At 40.5% G+C, this 20,270-nt stretch overlaps 1 protein-coding gene across 1 annotated transcript in view; it reads left to right on the top strand.

The window, feature by feature from the left end:
* Positions 1–19,489, top strand: part of PELI2 (pellino E3 ubiquitin protein ligase family member 2) — a 208,911-nt gene extending 189,422 nt beyond the window's left edge. Inside the window, exon 6 of the mRNA XM_079913650.1 lies at positions 14,572–19,489. Within this exon, the coding sequence (XP_079769776.1) occupies positions 14,572–15,138 (567 nt within the window). The 3' untranslated portion in view covers positions 15,139–19,489. The remainder of the gene's footprint in view (positions 1–14,571) is intronic.
* Positions 19,490–20,270: the final 781 nt, after the last annotated feature.

Raw genomic sequence — 20,270 nt, 5'->3', positions numbered from 1 at the left:
ATATACTGAAGAATCCTTGCATTCCTGGAATAAACCCCACTTGATCGTGGTGTATGATCCTTTTAATGTGCTGTTGGATTCTGTTTGTTTGTTACTATTTTGTTGAGGATTTTTGCATCTATGTTCATCAGTGATATTGGCCCGTAGTTTTCTTTCTTTGTGACATCCTTGTCTGGTTTTCGTATCAAGGTGATGGTGACCTCGTGGAAGGAATTTGGGAGTGTTCCTCCCTCTGCTATATTTTGGAAGAGTTTGAGAAGGATAGGTGTTAGCTCTTCTCTAAATGTTTGATAGAATTCGCCTGTGAAGCCATCTGGTCCTGGGCTTTTGTTTGTTGGAAGAGTTTTAATCACAGTTTCAATTTCAGTGCTGGTGATTGGTCTGTTCATATTTTCTATTTCTTCCTCAGTCTTGGCAGGTTGTGCATTTCTAAGAATTTGTCCATTTCTTCCAGGTTGTCCATTTTATTGGCATAGAGTTGCTTGTAGTAACCTCTCATGATCTTTTTTATTTCTGCAGTGTCAGTTGTTACTTCTCCTTATTCATTTCTAATTCTGTTGATTTGAGTCTTCTCCCTTTTTTTCTTGATGAGTCTAGCTAATGGTTTATCTATTTTGTTTATCTTCTCAAGGAACCAGCTTTTAGTTTTATTGATCTTTGCTATTGTTTCCTTCATTTCTTTTTCATTTCTTTCTGATCTGATTTTTATGAATTCTTTCCTTCTGCTAACTTTGGGGTTTTTTCGTTCTTCTTTCTCTAATTGCTTTAGGTGCTAGGTTAGGTTGTGTATTTGAGATGTTTCCTGTTTCTTAAGGTAGGATTGTATTGCTATAAACTTCCCTCTTAAAACTGCTTTTGCTGCATCGCTGCATCCCATAGGTTTTGGGTCGTCGTGTCTCCATTGTCATTTGTTTCTAGGTATTTTTTGATTTCTTCAGTGATCACGTCGTTATTAAGTAGTGTATTGTTTAGCCTCCATGTGTTTGTATTTTTTTACAGATCTTTTCCTGTTAATTGATAGCTAGTCTCATGGCGTTCTGGTTGGAAAAGATACTTAATACGATTTCAATTTTCTTAAATTTACCAAGGCTTGATTTGTGACCCAAGATATGATCTGTCCTGGAGACTATTCCATGAGCACTTGAGAAAATGTGTATTCTGTTGTTTTTGGATGGAATGTCCTATAAATATCAATTAAGTCCATCTTGTTTAATGTATCATTTAAAGCTTGTGTTTCCTTATTTATTTTCATTTTGGATGATCTCTCCATTGGTGAAAGTGGGGTGTTAAAGTCCCCTACTATGAATGTGTTACTGTCGATTTCCCCTTTTATGGCTGTTAGTATTTGCCTCATGTATTGAGGTGCTCCTATGTTGGGTGCATAAATATTTACAGTTGTTATATCTTCTTCTTGGATTGATCCCTTTGTAGTGTCCTTCTTTGTCTCTTCAATAGTCTTTATTTTAAAGTCTAGTTTGTCTGATATGAGAATTGCGACTCCAGCTTTCTTTTGGTTTCCATTTGCATGGAATATCTTTTTCCATTCCCTTACTTTCAGTCTGTATGTGTCTCTAGGCCTGAAGTAGGTCTCTTGTAGACAGCATATATATGGGTCTTGTTTTTGTATCCATTCACCCAGTCTGTGTCTTTTGGTGGGAGCACTTAGTCTATTTACATTTAAGGTAATTATCGATATGTATGTTCCTATTACCATTTTCTAAATTGTTTTGGGTTCGTTATTATAGGTCTTTTCCATCTCTTGTGTTTCTTGCCTAGAGAAGTTCCTTTAGCATTTGTTGTAAAGCTGGTTTGGTAGTGCTGAACTCTCTCAGCTTTTGCTTGTCTGTAAAGGTTTTAATTTCTCCATCAAATCTGAATGAGATCCTTGCTGGGTAGAGTAATCTTGGTTGTAGGTTTTTCTCCTTCATCACTTTCAGTATGTCCTGCCAGTCCCTTCTGGCTTGCAGAGTTTGTGCTGAACAATCAGCTGTTAACCTTATGGGGATCCCCTTGTGTGTTATTTGTTGTTTTTCCCTTGCTGCTTTTAATATGCTTTCTTTGTATTTAATTTTTGACAGTTTGATTAATATGTGTCTTGGCATATTTCTCCTTGGATTTATCCTGTATGGGACTCTCTGTGCTTCCTGGACTTGATTAACTATTTTCTTTCCCATATTAGGGAAGTTTTCAACTATAATCTCTTCAAATATTTTCTCAGTCCCTTTCTTTTTCTCTTCTTCTTCTGGAACCCCTATAATTCGAATGTTGGTGCGTTTAAAGTTGTCCCAGAGGTCTCTGAGACTGTCCTCAGTTCTTTTCATTCTTTATTCTGCTCTGCAGTAGTTATTTCCACTATTTTATCTTCCAGGTCACTTATTCATTCTTCTGCCTAAGTTATTCTGCTCTTGATCCCATCTAGAGTATTTTTAATTTCATTTATTGTGTTGTTCATCATTGTTTGTTTCATCTTTAGTTCTTCTAGGTCCTTGTTAAATGTTTCTTGCATTTTGTCCATTCTATTTCCAAGATTTTGGATCATCTTTACTATCATTATTCTGAATTCTTTTTCAGGTAGATTTCCTATTTCCTCTTCATTTGTTAGGTCTGGTGGGTTTTTACCTTGCTCCTTCATCTGCTGTGTGTTTCTCTGTCTTCTCATTTTGCTTATCTTACTGTGTTTGGGGTCTCCTTTTTGCAGGCTGCAGGTTCATAGTTCCCGTTGTTTTTGGTGTATGTCCCCAGTGGCTAAGGTTGGTTCAGTGGGTTGTGTAGGTTTCCTGGTGGAGGGGACTAGTGCCTGTGTTGTGGTGGATGAGGCTGGATGTTGTCTTTCTGGTGGGCAGGTCCACGTCTGATGGTGTGTTTTGTGGTGTCTGTGGACTTATTATGATTTTAGGCAGCCTCTCTGCTAATGGGTGGGGTTGTGTTCCTGTTTTGCTAGTTGTTTGGCATAGGTTGTCCAGCACTGTAGCTTGTTGGTCATTGAGTGAAGCTGGGTGCGGGTGTTGAGATGGAGATCTGTGAGAGATTTTCGCTGTTTGATATTATGTGCAGCTGGGAGGCCTCTTGTGGACCAGTGTCCTGAGGTTGGCTCTCCCACCTCAGAGGCACAGCACTGACTCCCGGATGCAGCACCAAGAGCCTTTCATCCACCCGGCTTAGAATAAAAGGGAGAAAAAGTAGAAAGAAAGGAGGGAAGGAAGAAAGGAAGGAAAGAAAGGAGGGAAAGGAAGAAAGAAAGAAGATACAGTAAAATAAAATAAAGTAAAATATAATAAAGTTATTAAATTAGAAAATAATTATTTAGAAAAAAAAGGGATGTATAGAACCTTAGGAAAAATGATGGAAGCAAAGCTATACAGACAAAATCTTACACAGAAGCATACACATACACCCTCACAAAAAGAGGTAAAGGGGAAAAAATCATAAATCTTGCTCTCAAAGTCTACCTCCTCAATTTGGGATGATTCGTTGTCTAAAGGAGGGAGCGAGGGAAGGAAGAAAGAATGTAAAGTATAATAAAGTTATTAAAATTAATAATTAAGAAAAAAATTAAAAAACAAAAAAACACGGATAGAACCCTAGGACAAATGGTGGAAGCAAAGCTATACAGACAAAAATCTCACACAGAAACATACACACTCACAAAAAGGGTAAAAGGGGAAAAATAAATCTTGCTCTCAAAGTCCACCTCCTCGATTTGGGATGATTCGTTGTCTATTCATGTATTCCACAGATGCAGGGTACATCAAGTTGATTGTGAAGCTTTAATCCGCTGCTTCTGAGGCTGCTGGGAGAGATTTCCCTTTCTCTTCTTTGTTCTCACAGCTTCCAGGGGCTTAGCTTTGGATTTGGCCCCGCCTCTGCGTGTAGGTCGCTGGAGGCGTCTGTTTTTTGCTCAGACAGGACGGGGTTAAACGAGCCGCTGATTCGGGGGCTCTGGCTCACTCAGGCCAGGGGGAGGGACGAGTGTGGGGGCGAGCCTGCGGCGGCAGAGGCTGGCGTGATGTTGCACCAGCCTGAGGCGCCTCGTGTGTTCTCCTGGGGGGCGTTGTCCCTGGATCCCAGGAACCTGGCAGTGGCGGGCTGCACAGGCTCCCTGGAAGAGGGGTGTGGATAGTGACCTGTGCTCGCACACAGGCTTCTTGATGGCGGCAGCAGCAGCCTTAGCATCTCCCGCCCATCTCTGGGGTCCACGCTTTTAGCCGCGGCTCGCGCCCACCTCTGGAGTTCCTTTAAGCAGCGCTCTTAAACCCCTGTCCTCGCACACCAGGAAACAAAGAGGTAAGAAAAAGTCTCTTGCCTCTTCGGCAGCTCCAGAACTTTTCCCGGACTCCCTCCTCGCTAGCTGTGGTGCACTAACCCCCTGCAGGCTGTGTTCATGCCGCCAACCCCAGTCCTCTCCCTGCGCTCCAACCGAAGCCCGAGCCTCAGCTTGCAGCCCCGCCCACCCGGGCGGGTGAGCAGACAAGCCTCTCGGGCTGGTGAGTGCCAGTCAGCACCGATCCTCTGTGCGGGAATCTCCCCGTTTTGCCCTCTGCACCCCTGTTGCTGTGCTCTCCTCTGCGGCACCGAAGCTCCCCCCTCTGCCTCCCTTAGTCTCCGCCCGCGAAGGGCCTTCCTAGTTTGTGGAAACCTTTCCTCCTTCACAGCTCCCTCCCACTGGTGCGGGTCCTGTCCCTATTCTTTTGTCTCTGTTTTTTCTTTTTTTCTTTTACCCTACCCAGGTACGTGGGGAGTTTCTTGCCTTTTGGGAGGTCTGAGGTCTTCTGCCAGCGTTCAGTAGGTGTTCTGTAGGAGTTGCTCCACGTGTAGATGTATTTCTCGTGTATCTGTGGGGAGGAAGGTGATCTCCGCGTCTTACTCTTCTGCCATCTTCCCCTCCGCCCCGAGAATAATTTTAATAACTTAAATAGGAGACTTTGCAACCTAAGTGTCCATCGACAGATGAATGGATAAAGAAGATGTGGCACATATATACAATGGAATATTACTCAGCCATAAAAAGAAACGAAATCGAGTTATTTGTAGTGGGGTGGATGGACCTAGAGTCTGTCATACAGAGTGAAGTAAGTCAGAAAGAGAAAAACAAATACTGTATGCTAACACAGATATAACACAGATATATAACACAGGAATCTAAAAAAAATGGTTCTGACGAACCTAGGGACAGGACAGGAATAAACACACAGAAGGAGAGAATGGACTTGAGGGCATGGGGAGGGGAAAGGGGTAAGCTGGGATGAAGTGAGAGAGTAGCATTGACATATATACACTATCCAGTGTAAAATGGCTAGCTGGTGGGAAGCAGGTGCATTAAACAGGGAGATCAGCTCAGTGCTTTGTGACCACCTAGAGGGGTGGGATAGGGAAGGTGGGAGGGAGACGCAAGAGGGAAGAGATATGGGGATATAAGTATAGGTATAGCTGATTCACTTCGTTATACAGCAGAAACTAACACAACATTGTAAAGCAATTATACTCCAATAAAGATTTAAAAAAAAGAAAACTAGGAGGCTTTGGGTTTCTGATCTTGCCGTAAGCATGGGGCACAGCACTAAAAGGTTCTTAATTAAAAGTACTGGAGTGGAAATTTTATTAATTGTTAGGTAGAAGCTAGAACAAGAGAGAACAAATAATTTCTTCCAAACCACCAGAGAAAAAATATAGGGAATACAAGATGTGATTTAGCATTTTTTCAGAGAGCAGCATGATAACCGAATATTCCTAAGATGGAAAACGAAGGTGGGGGACTATTTTACTAACTTGGTTTGCTATTCTCTACTGGATGTTTGTTTTTCAGGAATTGTTATTTTTATTCCTAGTTTACACCATTATTCAGCTGCAGGTATAGCTTCTGCCTTTTATGATAAGGCCCAATCTTGAGCATCATGGCTGAGTAAATATGAAAAGCATTTTCTAAGAAAGCCAAACAAATTCCATAAACTTTGTTTAAACACTTTCCAAGAGATTGTAAATAGGGAAGAGAATGTGAAGGCTGTTTTTCCAAATAACTTTGTGTTTCTGATCATAGAAAACGTTGTGTTTCTGATCGTCACAAAACTGAGCTAGCTTGCCCTAAGTAGGGCATCATTATAACAGCAATAGTAAGAAGTCGGTGTATGTTTGCTGAGTGCAGACACTGCATTAACATTTCAGAGACATTAGCTCATTTAATCTGCACATCAGCCTTGTCAGAGAAGTGGAATTATCCCCATCTTATGGATGAGGAAGGTGTAGCATAGAGAGGTTAAATAATGCCCAGTCACAGAGTTAGAAGGTAACAGCAGATGGGATTGAAACACAGGTCCTCCTGCTTTAAAGCCTGAACTCCTGGCTTCTGCTCAGTACCATCATGTGGGGAGTCACACCTGGCTCTCACCATCACCAGAGCATTGCCTCCCTGGGCAGATAGAAAGCATGCACTGGGTCCTGGACAGCACATCACAGGATGAGTTTCTTGTCTACTCTGGTTCATGTATTTTGTTCACAGATAGAAAGAGCACATAAAAATAACAGCTAAGAGGGAAAACAGGCTACTGTTTGAGCAGCCACTGTGTATTAGTGGTTCTGAGGTCAGGCCATAGGTCCAAGTCCTGGTCTACCACTTAGTAGATCTGCAGTCTTGAGTCAGTGACTTGACCTCTCTGTACCTTGCCTCACATCCAGGTAACCGGAATAATGCTAGTATATATCCTTTAGGATTACTGTGAGAACGAGTAAGATTGGAGCAGTGCTGTACCCAGGAACAGTCCATAATTGGTTGCCATGATTAAGCAGGAGCTAGGAACTGGAAAACTGGCAGTGACCAGGATGTTCAGAGCTCTGCCCTCGAATTGTGGAGTCTGGAAAAGGTTACAGGCAAGACCTCAAATCATTAGGACATTGTGTGATAAGTACAGTCATAAAGAAAGTACTGAAAGGCACAGGAGTCCCTCAGAGGGACACCTGTCCTAGACATGGGAGTCAAGAGTGTGTGGAATATAGAAGACCACAGACTGAAAATTTGTAAGATGTTGTTTACCAAGAACTGCCCTACAGGAAGGAAAAGGAAGGTTGTTTAACAACGTGGCCCGGGGGCAGAGATAAGATGGCAGAGTAGAAGAATGTGAGCTCACCTCTTCTTATGAAAACACAAAAATCACAACTAACTGTTGAACAACCATCAACAAAAAAATCACTGGAACCTACCAAAAAAGATATCCTACATCCAAAGACAAAGAAGAAGCCACAGTGGGATGGTAGGAGGGGAGCAATAACGATAAAATCAAATCCCATACCCACCATATGGGTGACCCACAAACTAGAAAATAATTATATTGCAGAGGTTCTCCCATGGGAGTGAAAGTTCTGAGCCTCAGCCTGGGGTTCTGGAAATGGGAAGAGGAGCCCCCAGAGCATCTGGTTTTGAAAGGGTTTGATTTCAGGACTTCCAAAGGACTGGGGGAAACAGAAACTTCACTCTTGGAGGGCACACACAAGTTCTCGTGCACACCAGGAACCAGGGGAAAAAGCAGTGACCTCATAAGAGAACCAGACCTACCTGCTGGTATTGGAGGATTTCCTGTGTAGGCAGGGGCGGCTGTGGCTCACTGCAGTGACAGACACTGGCAGTGGTAGTCCTGAGGAGTACTCATTAGCGTGAGCCCTCCTGGAGGCCACCATTTTCTCACCAAGACCTGGCCCCACCCAACAGCCTTGTAATGCCTCAGGCCAAACAACCAATAGAGCAGGAACACAGCCCCAGCCATCAGCAAACAGGCTGCTGAAAGTCTTCCTGAGCACACAGCTGTGTGCTAAACACACCCCCTGACACAGCCCTGCCCACCAGACGTACAAGACCCAGCTCCATCCATCAGTGGGCAGGAACCAGTCCCTACCACCAGGAAGCCTGCACAAGCCTCTTAGGCCAGCCTCATCCACCAGGAGGCAGACAGCAGAAGGAGAATTGCAACCCTGCAGCCTGCAGAATGGAAACCGCAATTACAAGAAAATTACACAGAATGAGATGCCAGAGGAATACGTCCCAGACAAAGGAACAAGAAGAAACCCAAGAAGAACAACTAAATGAAGTGGAGATAGGCAATCTACCCAAAATAGAATTCAGAGTAATGATAGTAAAGATGATCCAAGATCTCAGAAAAAGAATGGAGGCACACACCGAGAAGATACAAGAAGTGTTTAACAAAGACCTAGACAAACTAAAGAACAAACAGAAAGAAGTGAGCAATACAATAACAGAACTGAAAAATATACTAGACAGAATCAACAGCAGAATAAATGAGGCAGAAGAACAGATAAGTGAACTGGAAGACAACATGGCGGAAATGACTGCCATGGAATAGAATGAAAAGAAATGAGGATAGTCTAAGAGGCCTCTGGGACGAAATTAAACACACCAACATTCACATTATAAGGGTCCCAGATGGAGAAGAGAGAGAAAGGACCTGAAAAGATATTTGAAGAGATAATAGCTGAAAACTTCTCTAACATGGGAAAGGAAACAGACACCCAAGTCCAGGAAGTGCAGAGAGTCCCAGGCAGGATAAAGCCAAGGAGGAACATGCCAAGACACATAGTAATCAAACTGACAAGAGTTATAGACAAAGTATTGAAAGCAACAAGGGAAAAGCAACAAATAACATACAAGGGATTTGCCATAAGGTTATCATCTGATTTTTCAGCAGAAACTCTACAGGCCAGAAGGGAGTGGCATGATATATTTAAACTGATGAAAGGGAAGAACCTACAACCAAGAATACTCTACCCAGCAGAGCTCTCATTAAGATTAAATGGAGAAATCAGATTTACAGACAAGCAGAAGCTAAGAGAATTCAGCATCACCAGACCAGCTTTGCAACAAATGCTAAAGGAACTTCTCTAGGCAGAAAAAAATAAAAGGCCACAAGTAGAAACGGGAAAATTATGAATGGAAGAGCTCACTGGTAAAGGTAGGAAATCCTCCACACACAAATATGATATCAAAACCAGCAATCGTGAGAAGTGTACAAATGCAGGACACTGGAAATGCATTTGAAATTAAAAGAATCTTATTTATATATAAGCTGTATTTGAAATTAAAAACACTCTTGTTTATAGACTGCCATCATGGTAACCGCAAACCAAAAATCTACAATAGATACATGAAAAAGAAAAAGGAATCCAAACACAGTAATAAAGTTAGTCATCAAATCACAAGAGTACAAAAGAGGAAGGGGAGAAAAAAGACCTACAAAAACAAATCCAAAGCAATTAACAAAATGGCAGTAGGAACATACATATCAATAATTACCTTAAACATAAACAGATTAAATGCTTCAACCAAAAGACATAGACTGGCTGAATGGATACAAAAAACAAGACCCGTATATATGCTGTCTACAAGAGAACCACTTCCGATCTAGGGACACATACAGACTGAAAGTGAGGGAACGGAAAAAGGTGTTCCATGCAAATGGAAATCAAAAGAAAGCTATAGTGGCAACACTCATATCAGATAAAATAGACTTTAAAATAAAGACTGTTACAAGCGGCAAAGAAGGACACTACATAATGATCAAGGGATCAATCCAAGAAGAAGATATAACACCTGTAAATATACATGCACCCAACATAGGAGCACATCAATATATAAGGCAAACACTAATAGCCATAAAAGGAGAAATTGACAGTAACACAATAATAGTGGGGGACTTTAACACCCCACTTTCACCAATGGACAGATCATCCAGACAGAAAATCAATAAGGAAACACAGGCCTTAAATGACACATTAGACCAGATGGACTAAATTGATATTTATAGAGCATTCCATCCAAAAGCAGCAGAATACACATTCTTTTCAAGTGCACATGGAACATTCTCCAGGAATGACACATGCTGGACCACAAAGTGAGCCTCGGTAAATTTAAGAAAATTGAAATCATATCAAGCATCTTTTCTGACCATGACACTATGAGATTAGAAATCATCTAAAAGAAGAAAAAAAAAAAACCACACAAACACATGGAGCTTAAACAATATGCTACTAAACAGACAATGGATCACTAAAGAAATCAAAAAATACCTGGAGACAAATGAAAATGAAAGCACCACAACCCAAAACCTATGGGATGCAGCAAAAGCAGTTCTAAGAGGGAAGTTCATAGCAATACACTCTTGCCTCAGGAAACAAGAAAAGTCTCAAATAACCGAACCTCACACCTAAAGCAAGTAGAGAAAGAAAAACAAACAAAACCCAAAGTTAGTAGAATGAAAGAAATAAAGATCAGAGCAGAAATAAATGAAATAGAGATGACGTAAACAATAGAAAAGAGCAGTGAAACTAAAAGTTGGTTCTTGGAGAAGATAAACAAAACCGATAAACTTTTTTAGACAAACTCATCGAGAAAAAAAGGGAGAGGGCCCAAATCAGTAAAATTAGAAATGAAAATGGAGAAGTTACAGCTAACACCACAGAAACACAAGGATCATAAGAGACTACTATAAGCAACTATACGCCAACCAAATGGACAACCTAGAAGAAATGGACAAATTCTTAGAAAGGTATACTCTCCCAAGACTGAACCAGGAAGAAATAGAAAATATGAACAGACCAAATTACCAGTGCTGAAACTGAATCAGTCATTTAGAAATTACAATAAGCAAAATTCCAGGACCAGATGGCTTCACAGATGAATTCTACAAAACAATTTAGGGAAGAGTTAACACCTATCCTTCTGAAACTATTCCAAAAAATTGCAGAGTAAGGAACACTCCCAAAGTCATTCTCTGAGGCCACCATCACCCTGATACAGAACCAGACAAAGATATCACACACAAAGAAAGAAAATTATAGACCAATATCACTCATCAACTTAGATGCAAAAATCCTCAACAAAATACTAGCAGACCCACTCCAACAATATGCTAGAAGGATCATACAACAATGATCAAGTGGGATTTATCCCAGGGGTGCAAGGATTTTTCAGTATCTGCAAATCAATCAGTGTGATGCACCACATCAACAAATTGGAGAATAAAAACCACATGATGATATCAATATATGCAGAAAAAACTTTTGATAAAATTCAACATCCATTTCAGATAAAAACTCCTCTTTAGAGAGTGGGCACAGAAGGAACGTACCTCAACAAAATAAAGGTGATATGTGACAAAGCTACAGCTAACATACTTAGTGGTGAAAGCTGAAAGCATTTCCTCTAAGATCATGAAAAAGACAGGGATGTCCACGATGTCCACTCTTGCCACTTTTATTCAACATAGTTTTGGCACTCATAGCCATGGCAATCAGAGAAAAAAAAAATAGAAGGAATCCAAATTGGAAAAGAAGAAGTAAAACTGTCATTGTTTGCAAATGACATGATGCTGTACATGGAAAATCCTAAAGATGCTACCAGAAAACTACTAGAAGTCATCAGTGAATTTGGTGAAGTTGCTGGATACAAAATTAGAACACAGAAATCTGTTGCACTTCTATACACTAACGATGAAAGATCAGAAAGAGAAATTACAGAAACAATCCCATGTACCATCACAACAAAAAATAAAATACCTAGGAATAAACTTACCTAGGAAGCAAAAGACCTTTACTCAAAAAACTGTAAGACTCTGATGAAAGAAAACAAAGATGACACAAACAGATGGAAAAATATACCGTGTTCTTGGATTGGAAGAATCAATATTGTGAAAATGACTATACTACCCAAGGCAATCTACAGATTCAGTGCAATCCCTAGCAAATTACCAATGGCATTTTTCACAGAATTAGAACAAAAAATTCTTAATTGTATGGAGACACAAAAGACACCGAAAACCAAAGCAATCTTGATAAAGAAAAATGGAGCTCAAGGATTCAGGCTTCCTGACTTCAGACTATACTACAAACCTACAGTCCTCAGAACTGTGTGGTACTGGCACAAAAACAAGTATAGATCAATGGAAGAGGATAGAAAGCCCAGAAATAATCCCACGCACCTACGGTCAATCTATGACAAAGAAGACAAAACTATACAATGGAGGAAAGACAGTCTCTTCAATAAATGGTGTTGGGAAAACTGGAGAGCTGCATGTATAATAATGAAATTAGAACATTCTTTAACACCATACACAAAAATAAACTCAAAATGGATTAAAGACCTAAATGTAAGACCTGATAGTATAAAACTCTTAGAGGAAAACGTAGGTAGAACACTCTTTGACATAAATCGCAGCAATATCTTTTTTGACCCATCTCCTAGAGTAATGAAAATAAAAACAAAAATGAACAAACAGGACCTAATTAAACTCAAAAGCTTTTGCACAGCAAAGGAAACCATAAACAAAATGATAAGACAACCCACAGAATGGGAAAAAAATATTTGCAAACAATGCGACCCACAAGGGATTAATCCCCAAAAGTTACAAACAGCTCATGTCCTTCGACAGATGAATGGATAAAGAAGATGTGGTGCATATATACAATGGAATAGTACTCACCCATTAAAAAGAATGAAATAATGCCTTATTCAGCAACATGGATGGACCTGGAGATTATCACACTGAGTGAAGTAAGTCAGAGAAAGACAAATATCATATGATATCACTTATGTGAAGAATCTAAAAAATAATAATAATACAAACGAACGTATTTCCAAAACAGAAACAGACTCACAGACTTAGAAAACAAACTTATGGTCACCAAAGGGGAAAGGTGAGAGAGAGGGAAAAAATTGGGAGTTTGGGATTGACATATACACACTATTATATTTAAAATAGATAACCAACAAGGACCTACTGTATAGCATAGGGAACTCTGCTCAATATTCTGTAATAACCTAAATGGGAAAAGAACTTGAAAAAGAATATATACATATATATGTATAACTGAATCACTCTGCCATACACCTGAAACTAACATAACATGGTTAATCAACTATACTCCAACAGAAAATAAAAATTCAAAAATAAATTTCAGAAGACTGAAATCATATGAACTATATTCCCTGACCATGATATAATCAATCTAGTAGTCATGAATAAGATAAAAACAGCATCTGTGTGTGTGTGTATATATATATATATATATATATATACTTCTTTTTTTTTTTTTTTTGGTGGTACGTGGGCCTCTTAGTGTTGTGGCCTCTCCCATTGCAGAGCACAGGCTCAGCAGCCATGGCTCACAGGCCCAGCCGCTCCGCGGCCTGTGGGATCCTCCCGGACCGGGGCACGAACCCGTGTCCCCTGCATCAGCAGGCGGACTCTCAACCACTGTGCCACCAGGGAAGCCCTGTGTATATTTTAATAAAATATATTTATAAAGAAAAAGCAATGAATAAAAATAATCATAAAGAAAAACATAGCCTAAACTCCAGCTTATTACCACAGCAGTGTCCTTCTTCTTACAAAGTTTATGCAGAGATGAGACCTCCCGAGAATTACCAGTGGTCGGGAAGAGAAGGGAGGCTCCTGATACCCAGCGAGAAGGGAGGAGTCTAGGAGGTGTTCAGGGTGGGAGTGGGGCGAGGAGAGAGCTTCAGCGACTTAAAGGCTATTCAAAAAGCAGTCACCGTGTTTTTCCTGTAAAGTATTGAGATTTATCATTTTGTTGGGATTTTAGCTTTTTCTAACTACCAGTATGGATACTTTTTTGGGGAAGGACCGCTGTTGTCATTAAAGGACAACTTCCAGGCAAAGTGCCATCCACGTGAGCCCTGAACGATGAGTGGGAGTTTGCCAGGCCCAGGGGTAGACTAGGGGTGGGGTGAGCCGGGATAGAGAATTCTCGACAGAGGTCACTCGTGGCACGTGCCAGAGGGCAGTGCACCTAAGTGCCTCCACAGAGCACAGGTGGCCCACGGAGACGGGTCAGGCTCCTGCGGATCATGTCTAACTGTGCTGCTTGTCAGCTGTTAATCAATCTTGTGAGCACTTGGTACGTAGCACAGCCAGTCTCTAGGGGCAGGACAGAAATAAAGACGCAGATGTAGAGAACAGCCTTGAGGACACAGGAAGGGGGAAGGGTAAGCTGGGATTAAACGATGTTCCAAAGCTCACAGTGAGCGCTTCTACTCCAGACCTTAGGAATGCAGGATAGATGATAGATTGTGTGAAGCCGAAGGTCAAGAGTCGTTGGCACCACTATAGTATTTACTGCAGGGCCCCCCTAGGGGTCTTCTGGATTGGCTCTGGTCTAAATGAGCATGAGTCTTCACCAGATGGACTCGCTGGACATCTCCTGTCCCTTATGAGACCAAGGAGGAGTTGTGTTGTTGACTTGAGGAGGAAAACTAAAAATCTAAGGAGATTTGTGACGTTTGTTAAAATAACCACTACATTAATTGAACACGTAAAGTAAATGTATCCGCGCTCAGGGCTTTGTGTGTTTCACATACGTGATTTACATCCAGTGTTCAGATGAGGAAAGGGAAGCTCAGGGAGGGTGAGTTACCCACCTAGTCCTGTTTTGCAGGAAGGCCATGGGATAAACTGCCCCCCTGTGTTGACTACGGAGATGATCTTTAAGAGGACAAAAACGTTAGCGTGGTTTGTCAAATTTTGCTTTTAAAAGGCATGTCTGTCAAACTTGTAGGTGGAAAGCGAGACCAACGTCCTGCAGGACGGCTCCCTCATCGACCTGTGCGGGGCCACCCTGCTCTGGAGGACAGCAGATGGCCTCTTTCACACCCCAACCCAGAAGCACATTGAAGCCCTGCGGCAGGAGATCAACGCTGCCCGGCCACAGTGCCCCGTGGGGCTCAACACCTTGGCCTTCCCCAGCATCAACAGGAAAGAGGTGGTGGAGGAGAAGCAGCCCTGGGCGTACCTCAGCTGTGGCCACGTGCACGGCTACCACAACTGGGGCCATCGGAGCGACACGGAGGCCAACGAGAGGGAGTGTCCCATGTGCAGGACTGTGGGCCCCTACGTGCCGCTCTGGCTCGGCTGCGAGGCGGGCTTTTATGTAGACGCGGGACCACCCACTCATGCTTTCACCCCGTGTGGACACGTGTGCTCAGAGAAGTCTGCGAAATATTGGTCTCAGATCCCGCTGCCTCACGGGACTCACGCATTCCATGCTGCCTGCCCTTTCTGTGCCACGCAGCTGCTTGGGGAACAGAACTGCATCAAATTGATTTTCCAAGGTCCAGTTGACTGATGCCCTTTACAGCCATCGACGACGACTTTATTAACAAGTTACTGTGAAGATTTTGCCACTAACTCTAGATTTTACCTTTTTATAATACCGTTCATTAAGGGGAGGGGGGGTCCTGAGGCTGGGAAAAAAGAAGGGCGTGGTGATGAAACATGCCAGGCATCGACGATAACAGTGGTGTGTTGCATGCTCAAAATAGCAGCATCCTCATTGAAGTCCGCTTAATTAAACCATAATATCTTTGTAACAATTGGATTTAAAATGCCATACTTTCGTTTTAACCTTGGGGTTTTTAAAACAAGTTTTCTTTGTTAAATTTGGACAGGACTTTAAATCCCATTTTAAAACTGTAGAAGAAATTTACTCAAAAGTTGTTGGCTCTTAACTGCAAACCAGTGCTGTGTGGTATAGGTGTTTGTTAGACATGCCGTATCTGGAAATACTTGATACAGGTTAGAATCTGACCAGATACCAAAGGGGCAGCTCTATAAGATGATGTTGGGGGACAGGAGACCTTAGGCACAGGTGATTGTTTTGAAATCTGGGGCTTTTCTCTGATTTTTCTTTTGAGGGGAGGGAATATTCATATGTTGTCATTTTTTTTTTTTAACTTCAGTGGAATTTAATTACTTTATACACACATTCATCAAATACCTTGGCATTTCAAACAAAGAGTTTCCCATAACTTTTTAGTCTGCCTTTTGTTATCTTTGGTCTGACATGGTCTATCCCTGATTCTCATCGTGCATAGCCAGAACTGTTCGGTTGATTAAAATGTAGCTGCCCTTAAAAATTCATTAACTGAGAGTGATTGTTGCAGCAGAAAACATGGCCCAGGTAATATAATATCAAGTTTACTTGCTCACTGAATAATTTAAGAGTGATTAAAAATAAGATTTTACTTTTTAAAACTACTCGTTGGAATTTCCTAAGTTTTTCTTAAGAAAGCCAAAATTCCATGAACTTAAAAAGCAACATATTACAACAATACAGTCAGTTTTGTTCACCCTCTTTCTGCCATCTGTCACCTTCCCTTGCAGCTTACAGAGCCCTATAAGTTTTGAAAATGTTTGCAAATCAAACTAAATTTAAATGTGATCATTAGATATACACAACACCAAGTGGTACATCTGCAGAGAGCATTTGAAATTACTGATTTCAAGAGAGCAAATGAGTGTTTACTGAGGAATAATTAAATCAGAATTTCATATGAGCTCCACCAGCCCTCTCTGTTAGTTTCATTTCATTTTGAATAATACTTCTTGGATGTTCATCCTCTGTGCTCAGTACCAGTGTATCACTGTTCCCGTGATGTAAAGATCCTTTAGGACATGCGCCTACCAGAGCTGGCTGGGATGAAATAGATTCCTGCCACATGGAGCAAGTATGTTTAAATTAATATCCTCTTAAATTGACCATTGCAGATTCATGCTGCATTTTTTTAACCTTTGTAAAGATATATGATTCTAATCTACTGCATTCCTGTTTGAATTGGTTTTTCCATCGTTTGCCTACTAGCAAATATTTTGCCTATTTTCAATTGTCCAAACCCATTTTGAAAGCCCTTTTCCTTAACGTGATAAGATCTATCAGTCTTGATTGCTGCTGCTTAAATTGACTTAATATATAAAAATTTCATCCTCTCAGTTTTCAAATAGCTTTACTTTTCACTGGAGATTATTGTTTATGAGGTGTTTTTGTTTTGGTGATTTTTAAGTGCTGTGAAAATCCAACCACAGTGCTCTCATTGATAGCTTACTCAATTCTGTATAGCTTGCTTGACCTGCAGACAGAGAATGAAAGAGGACAATGAAATTGCCCAGAATATATCCAATGCCTTTTGGTGTAGCCAGAGTCTCCCACGATTAGCTTTTACTGATGGAATATGTCTTTTCAGTCTGTGCCGCCTTAGGCTCCACAAAATGATACAGGAAGCACACGGTCCCTTTTCTTGCGATGTGGTTTGAAAGTGGTTTGAGGAGTCTTGATAACCCTAAAAAGCATCTTGTAAGGTAAATAAATAGTCTTGCATCTAGAAAGACTGGATTTTACCTATCAGAAACTTTTTTTTTTCCAGAAAGTTACCATCTGATATAACTTTCTATTTCAAGGACTATAGTAGTTCAAGGTCTGGTAGTTCCACATGCAACATATACCCCAAAATAGTTATCTTCCAACCTGAGAAGTTTGACTTTTTAGTAAATTTGGGTAGAAATTCCAAGCTCTTGGAAGGGGCAACAGTGACCCCCGCGCCTCTGTTAGCACCACACCTTTTCCTTTGACTTCCAAGTGAGGTCCCCTCTCCCCTGTCTAAAGAACCACAGCAAGGTGGCCCGTTTGCAGAAGGAAGCCAGGCTCATCTTGGCCACTGCTAGTAAGATCTGCTAACTTTGGTTAATGAGACTTTTTTTTTCTCTGGAAAAAAATGAGAATAAAGAACTCTAGCTCAGAGTACACTAATACAGTTCAGAAAAGGTAACTTCTCAGCGGTTATGTCTGTTTTTATGTCTTTCTTGACATACATTCAAGGGCAAATTCCACTCCCCAGGTGTACACATAGGAAATCGCAGACCAGTTATCCTGATCTCAGCCTGACTGAAATGCCTTTTGTGACTAGGTTTCCAGAAGAGCTCCAATGATGTATTCCCATAGGTTTTTTTTTCCAGTTGTTTACGCCAGTTTATTACAAAAAAAAAAAAAAAAAAAAAAAAGATTTAGAGTGAATGGGATACAACTCTGAATATTTTTCTAGTCTGGAATTGTTTTTATTATTACTAATCGGTGCTGCCAGGTCATGCATGCTGCAACACATTTCCCTTATTTGGTTTCGCTTTTTGCAAGAAGGGCTACAGTTCACACTGCAGAGTATTAAGCTTTCTGGGGTTTTTTCCCTAACTGTAGCCCAAAAGAATTAAAATCTTTTAATATAAATAGAGAGCATATTTATCATTCCTCGATAGTTAATTATAGAGTTTGGTACCTTTGTGCCTCAGGGAAGCCACGTGACATAACTGGTTATAGAATTTCAGGGTTAGGGTTTAAAGAAAGGAGAAAGCCATTGGAAAAATGATGGGCTCCTTTAAGGAGACGAATGAATCTGGATGCAGAAATATGCCAGGAATTGGCATACACATGATTGTAGTAGAATTTATTTCCAGTAGCAGTAGGGAAATTATTTTAAGTTATTACATCTACTATATTAGCAAAGTTGAGGAGAACTCTTTTCTTCATAAAGCTTCCATGCTTTATTTTTGCTTACATAAAAAAAATTAAAAAAAAATTCAAACCCCTGTCATTTGGGAGCTCAGTATTGTTATTTGGGCACTTTTTGAGAGTTTAAAAAGGAGCATGTTTTCTCTTTCTTAATTTAAGTCTCACATAGATTATAGAAGTGTTACCTGCAGTTCTATGATTTTGATCTTTTCTTTTTAAAGCCATTCTGTTCTTTGGATTTGCATGAAAGGATATATGATCACAACATTGTCAATGCTGGCTAAAAAACTTATCTTCATGCAATCCTGCCTTGTAACAGTGGAATTTCTAATAGACAAACCACAGAACCTTGATTTTAAGCTGGATCTAGCGCTGTTCTTTTGGCTGTAGCTCTTACAACCCCAGAGTTTAACCTTCATAGGCTGAGGGTATGAAGTTCCTCCTTTAATGCTAGAAGGAGAGCACAGCTCTGTCATCATTTCTTTATGACCCAGTCGAAGACCAATGAGACAACTCCAGGATCTTTTTAAAAGAATGTAAGCATTACTGAATCAGTAAAACAGAAGAAGGTTCAGTATTTCTTCTTAGTAAAACTAATATCCTCTCAAGTTTTCACCCTCATGCAGAATCCCTAGAGGAGGATAAGGAAAAGCAAGTATTTTTCCAGTTCTACTTAACTGTTTCTAAACAAAAATAAACTCGATGAAAGGGAAGTTGTTTCTTTTTAGCTGAGATGACATATTGTTTCTCTGTTTTAAATAGTCTAGAAGCTAAGAGGTTGGTCATATTTACCATGTATAGTGTTATGAGCAGTTAAATTTTATGGATATATTTGTAAAACTTCTTTTATATTTCATGTCAAATTGAAAAGCTTATTTCTTCACTGTTATATCTGTGGAAATACAAGCCATTTTACAGGAAAAATCTTCAGAAACTATTAAACGGATCTCAGTATGTTTGTGAGTCGTTGTCTTCATCAGGACATTAGATAGGAAGAGGATGTAAAAGTAGACTTGACTTTTGCATTTTTCAAACTTATAATTCGATCTCAGACAGTTGAGCTGATCATTGTTTTATATTCTGCACAATACCTATTTAAACCAAGATTCTGAAAAATCACAATTTTTTTTTTTTTTTTTTTTGCGGTACGCGGGCCTGTCACTGTTGTGGCCTCTCCCGTTGCGGAGCACAAGCTCCGGACGCGCAGGCTCAGCGGCCATGGCTCACGGGCCCAGCCGCTCCGCGGCATGTGGGATCTTCCCGGACCGGGGCACGAACCCGTGTCCCCTGCATCGGCAGGCGGACTCTCAACCACTGCGCCACCAGGGAAGCCCTCAATTTTTTTATCTGAAAAATTCCATTGGTGTTTATATTTGTGACATTACATCACTGTCAAATAAATCTCACTTCTAGGAGAATTTAACCTGGCTTGTAGAATTAATGGATTTTCTGCATGGCCATTATAGTCATATTGCTACCTTTGTGACAATCTTCATTCACTTTTAACAACATAGCATTATATGTAAGCCTCCAAGCCTTAAACTAGTATGTCTTTCATAAGAAAAGGTATTTGACAGTTTTTTCCTCATCACATTGATATTTAAGGAGTCTTAGTATTGAGGGAAATAGATTTTTCATCCCCCCCCCAAAATATACATTTATATAGGCTTTTATTTCAGGATTAAGTATTCTAACACTTTAACAAATCTAAGATGCCATGATTTGTAAGATGCGTTATTATAGAAAAACATAGCCAGTTACAATTGTGGGATGCACTCGGTTTTACAAGGGTGCCCAAACTATTCAATGGGGAAAGAAGAGTATTTAACAAATGGAGCTGGGATAACTAGATATCCACATGCAAAAGAATGAAGTTAGACCCCTACCTGACACAATATACAAAAATTAACTCAGAATGGACA

This window comes from Stenella coeruleoalba, assembly GCF_951394435.1.
Source record: "Stenella coeruleoalba genome assembly, chromosome: 2".
In the NCBI taxonomy this organism is placed as follows: Eukaryota; Metazoa; Chordata; class Mammalia; order Artiodactyla; family Delphinidae; genus Stenella; species Stenella coeruleoalba.
The sequence above is the reverse complement of the archived record's forward strand: the minus strand, read 5'-3'. Positions and strand labels throughout refer to the sequence as shown.